Consider the following 6,126-nt stretch of genomic DNA (forward strand, 5'->3'; position numbering starts at 1 on the left):
TTAAAATTTGATGAATCATTCATAAAGGATCAAACAATGATTAGATTAACCATTATAGAGTATTCAATCAAAAGAGATTCAACAGTTTAAACAACAACATTCTTATTGAAATGATTCAAAGTGTTGAATAAGAAGTGATGAATCGAATGAATAGAATATGAACAATGGATACTTACTTACTTACTTACACCTGTTACCCCTCCTGGAGGAGCATAGGCCGTCCACCAGCATTCTTCATCCAACTCTGTCCTGGGCAATCTTTTCCAGTTCTTTCCAGTTGTTATTCATACTTTTTCATGTCTGCTTCTATTTCCCGACGTAATATGTTCTTTGGCCTTCCCCCACCTGTAGCTCTTCTAGAGTTACTGCCGGTCTCAAGCCCGGGTAAAGGAGAAGGGTTGGGCATGGGACAAAAACTCGCTAAAAAATCGCTAACCAGGAAAAAACTAATTCAAACAATGGATATCTTCATATAAAGTATCCATCATATTCATTAGAACCTTTAAAAAAGTTTAAAAAACACTTTTATAATCCAAATAGATAACACCCATTTCTTTTTTAAGATCAATTGAAGGATACAGTTTATTCAATGGGTGTGTCATTCTCTTCAATTATAAGTAGATTATAAGTAGATTGAGATTTTTATGACAAAAAACAACAACAACAACAACAAAGGAAAGAAAGAAAGGAGAGAATAACTTTGCTCATTATCACTACATGAGTTTAGGGAATAACAATCATAATAATTGGCTATTATTATCAATCCGATTAAAAGATGTAAAGAGAATTATTCAGTTTTCAATGTTTCTGAGTGAAAACGATGATTTTATACGACTTTTTAAAGGGGGTATAAATGTGATATATGCTACTGATATCGACAGATATAAGTAGTATGTATCAACAATAGAAAAGGGAAATACCTGGAGATAGAAGATTAAGAAGAACGAAGAAAACAGAACGAGAACAGAGAATGATTAGTGTGAAAATGAAGGAACAATGAAGTCTGAGACGATTGGTTGACATTTTGCAAATGAAGTATTTACTGTATGATTACCAGAGATTCGATAATGTACTCAAGTACATTTGATTGTTCTCACTCTTGTTCTCGTTCATTACAATATTACTAAAAAACCGATTTTAATTCTCCCTGTCTAAAAATAATTTAAATAAATGCAATTTAATAGTTGAGATCATGAGTCGATTGAAACTAGATCACCATAGAAAACCTGGAAGCAGTGGACGGCTATTTCGTCTTATTGAGAGACTCCTTAGTGGCAATGCACATCCAGGATCCCACCTCACGAGATTCTAACCCAGTACCTATCAGTATCACGCGCTAACCCTTAACCTCTAGACTACTAAACCGGCATCCAACTGTGAGCATGATGGGCTAGCTTCAATTGACTCATGATCTCAACTATTAAAAAATTACTATAATATCCACAAAACCCCCTCTCCCGATATTAATCAACATATGATCACTAGTGACAGGATTCAAGAGGTATTTCCTGGAGTTCTACTGAGAAGCAGTAACCAGTTGAATTCAACCAAGTTTGTTGTGATATAGTAACTCATTGAAGATAATGGTGAATGTGTCGCTCAATTACGTGGATTGGTTGAGGTTAGACATCAACACCGTTGAATGAAATTTAAATTCATTTTGCTTATAATGCTTGTGAATTAAGGTAATATCGAGGCAGCTCGCACAGTATGCACATGTGCCAATAATAAGAGACTGATCAATTACAGTCGTAAACGTCAATGGGAAGATTCAAGTAAACAATATCAAATGAATTTAAATCCAAACTTATTTATTATTTGTGTTATATCTTGTGCCCGCCTATAAGAGACAGTGATTTTATCGATCGAACCAATGACACATGAAATCTGTATGAGAAGTATAGAGTACTTGTCGGTCCAACTTTCTGCCGAATCCAGTCAGTTAAGTCCAGAACACCAATAACAGCCTCTGCAATATAAATCATTATTCTCAAACATACTGAGTTTATATACCAACCAAACAGATCACACCATACCATAAAATAGAAAATAACATTTGTACAAGATTTGGTCAAATGTGGCTGTGAATGTGGGGAACAGTAATTAATGGACTAGGGATAACTCAAGAATGGTAAATTGTATAATAATAGTCTATGGGTCAAAATGAAGCTTATAATAAGAGAAACACGAATATGAATAGTTTAGTTACTTAACAATTATACAATAGGAAATATAAATATCATATTAGTGCATGAATAGTCCTCAAAAGCTGCCACTTATAATTCTCTTCGGGCTATAACCGTTGGTCATAATGATCATGTTTTGATTGAATTAAATAAACATTTGAAATATAACACTTGAAATTCTATAGTAAAATAAAGTAACCATAGTGATGTTATAATACATCATGTGTACATTTGTGTGTACATTTATAATTGAATCAAATACATAAGTAGATTCAAAGATAATAGAGTAAACAGAAGAAGGAACAGATTGATGTCTGTTAAATAACTTGTGAAAACCAGAAAGTATTGGACACTTGTTTCGTAGTGACGTGAGATTAATGAACAATGAATATACATGACTCTGCCAATGATTGAATCTAGGATCTTCTGGTCTCATTGTTAGTCAGTAGACAGTAGTTTACATGTGTAACTTTAATCACGCCCTCACTAATAGTTAGTTTGGAAGAGGTTATAGTGTAAAGTTGTGATCCGTAGACCTTAATCACATAAGATGTAAAGCATTTGTTTACTAATGATATTAGTAATTATTATGCAATAACCTCGATTTACGGAATCTACTATTAGTTACCGACTGAGTAGCTTGAATATCAATCGCTAACCATCAAATATGAATGCCATGGCTTTTATCATCATTGTAGCTGTTGATATACGGTTCCAAAATGTCCTTTACTTGAACGCAATAACTGTTTAGTGTTCCCTAGTTTTCAATAATCGTTTGACGTAGGTCAATCAATGGTATAAACCATAAAGATATAAACCACTTTACTAATAAATCGAATGAATATCACTACTGTTACATCAGATGTTACCAACTTTACTGACAATCTGGTTAGATTTAAACAATCAATTATCATTATTACTGTATTTGTTCCTATATTACACAGATATAAATCTATGTGTTAGCCTTAATTAAACACAACTTTTTTCTTTATTCAGGTCACGTTACTTCATTCTCATTCTCTCTCTCTCTGTCTTTCCCTTAGTGACAATAACGTCATATGTTTAAGGTCATATACTGGTCGGGTAATAATCCTTTTATCATTCTATTTATATTACTTACTTCAATAACCCCTACTATTATTATTATTATTATTATTACTACTACTACGACTACGACTACGACTACTACTACGAATATTACCATATCCTATAAATGAACTGTTACTGTTCACAATTACCCTTGAAGTAATATATGTCATATTTGTCAAAAGCAACATTTGATTTATACCTATTGCATATAATTAGTTATTAATTTCATTAGGGGAGACTATACTAATATGAGAAAAAAAGTTTGTTGATAGCATTTGTTCATTCATCAACTGATTCATATATTTTGGTAGGAGGAGATTCATAATAACACCTGGATCCTCAGCATAGTTACTGTCAGTTCAAAGTTTGTGTATAGTCAGAGAGTTAATTGTAAGATTAGTAACCATATCTCTTACAAAGAATCCCTCCAGTAACAAAATGCTAACCAACAGAATACATTTGAAAATCATGTAATATGGTATTTACAACAGCTAATATAGTAATATCTCAGTATTCTTGTGTTTTTCAATTTTTATTTTTTTGAAGGGGGGAGAGGGGGATATTATAATTTACAACTACGTCGGCAATTCAAAGTCATTCAGCGAATTATTCAAAGGAACTGATGCTTTTGATAGAGTTATGTTCTTTGAGCTAGATGGTTTGGTCATGGGGCTTTCATCATCCTTCTGAACGATATCATCGGCGCAAACTTGAGCTCCTCAACGAGGGGTAACAGAAGTAAGTAATTTATAAAAATACTCAAAATGTGCACATATGGGTATATATATTGCGCCTCCGTCCATCAATATTCTCGGTGAGTTACTATCTTGCAACAGGCCCGGTTGAACTCCATGAGATCGATAGGTCCTCGGTTCGAATCTTACTAGCGTGATCGTAGATGTTTACCGCTGAGGAGTTCCACAATAGAACGAAATGACCGTCCAGTACTTCACGGTTTTCCGTGGTAGTCTAGCTTTAACTGACTCATGAATATAACTAGTAAGTTACTATTATTTCCACTAAACCCCTTTCTAATTATAAATATGTATGATTCACCACACTAAAAATTTGACGTACCTATTGTCCTTCAGACTGATCGAAACTAATGTGATTAGGTATGTACATATATGAAGATGTACGGTATCAACATGGTTTGATTTATACAAATGTCATCGATTGGATTCATATATATACAAATTGTATATGAGTGAAGTACATATTGTATACAATAGACAAAATCTGTATACATGGATACACATATAGATTTACATAATAAACATGTTTGGACATATATACATATCTATCTCTGTATGTACATGTTTATATACCATAGCAACTTCTAAACTCTTTCATAATTTAATGATTATAGGTTTAATAGTACGTTATCTTTGTTTCAGTTTATGGTGGGGTGGGGCGGTAGGGTGGGGCGGTAGGGTGGGCCGGAGGGGTGTTGGAGGGAGTATAAATATTCACATTAATCTAATCTGTCTATACCAAGTTTTTCCAAGTATCTAATAATGTCGTCAATGTATATATGTAGACATTTTTCAAAATTACCTTTCAACATTTTATTGTTTGATCTCATTCAGTAAACAGTAAATATGATCATAAGTAAAGATGTATAGTGGCTAGCAGTGGAATCCAGTTTGACGAGCGTTTCGTCGTATTTGGGACTCGTCAGCTGAATGTACCTGCATCTCAGTGTTGATGTTTACTCTGGGACGCGAACCGAGTACTTTTCGCCTCAAACGCCATCACGTTATCCACTTAGCTACTGACTTCTGATAGCCACTTGCTTGTACAATGGGGTGAAATTTAAATTCACTTGGTATTGTTTGTTTGAATCTTCCGATTGATGTTTAGGACTGCAATTGATCAGTCTCCTATTAGCATATGTGTAAATATGATAGTTTTTTGCAGTGAGTTCGCTCCCGTCTACTTAATATAGCAGAAGCCATAGGAATTCGTACATTCCATCCCAATTTATGTGTACAGAAGAAAAGTGATGAGCAATCGTCTAACTCTATGTATGGTATTTACTTGTTTAGTAATAGATTGGAAGAAAGCTCAAGGCTGTCAATCTAAGAAATAATAACACAATTCATGAAATCATAGACTGTTCATCTGAATCATATTGGTAAGTGTAGATTACCTGATTGGCGTCCATGTGATTATCGTAACTGATGGTTTGAGATGTTAGATGACATGACTTGAAATCTACCACAATGATTCAGATGCATTTACTTGTTACTACCTCTACTACTCCGAAACTTGTCCTTCAATTTCCTCACAATGTGTTAATATTATGTGGCAACTTCAACCACTGCACACATATACCAGATTTTAAAGTGTTTATGACTTACCGACTGACTTATAATGCTTAACAGTGGTAAGGATCCTAAGTGATTGACTTGATGATCACAGCTTACTCTTTAAGTACTGAATTTAATCCAGATTAGAATCTTGACAGCAGTTAGTCGAGAAGTTTCAAAATTGATCAAAATAACCCCAGTTCTTCAAATTTAGAATGTGTAAGTAACATTCAAACATGTTTAATGAGTTAACTTTTAACTATTGACTAACATGAGATACGACCATGAATGAATCGGCAAGACTATAATTAATGGACAAACCAATCAGATTTAGAATAAGAAGTCTTGGATATTGGCGCGAAATCCATCCATTCATTTGTGTAAATAGAGTTTTGACGTTGTACCTAATGTCACTTTGTCATGAAAACCAATGATCTAATTCATAACCTTAACCATCAATTGTAAATCATTATCCATCACACTGTTTCATAACCCTCATTTAGTTCTAGTTAGAAAGTGGACATTCTTGAGGTTTTTAA

The 6,126-nt window shown here is 33.7% G+C and overlaps 1 protein-coding gene across 1 annotated transcript; it reads right to left on the minus strand.

Annotated features, from left to right (window-relative positions):
* Positions 1–2,331: 2,331 nt before the first annotated feature.
* On the minus strand, positions 2,332–2,622 carry Smp_202300 (uncharacterized protein; the record flags this gene model as incomplete). The annotated part of the gene is made up of 1 exon (XM_018799814.1): positions 2,332–2,622. The coding sequence occupies one exon, from the start codon at positions 2,620–2,622 to the stop codon at positions 2,332–2,334; it is 291 nt and encodes a 96-aa protein (XP_018651566.1).
* Between the last annotated feature and the right edge of the window lie 3,504 nt (positions 2,623–6,126).

This window comes from Schistosoma mansoni, chromosome 3 (assembly GCF_000237925.1).
Source record: "Schistosoma mansoni strain Puerto Rico chromosome 3, complete genome".
In the NCBI taxonomy this organism is placed as follows: Eukaryota; Metazoa; Platyhelminthes; class Trematoda; order Strigeidida; family Schistosomatidae; genus Schistosoma; species Schistosoma mansoni.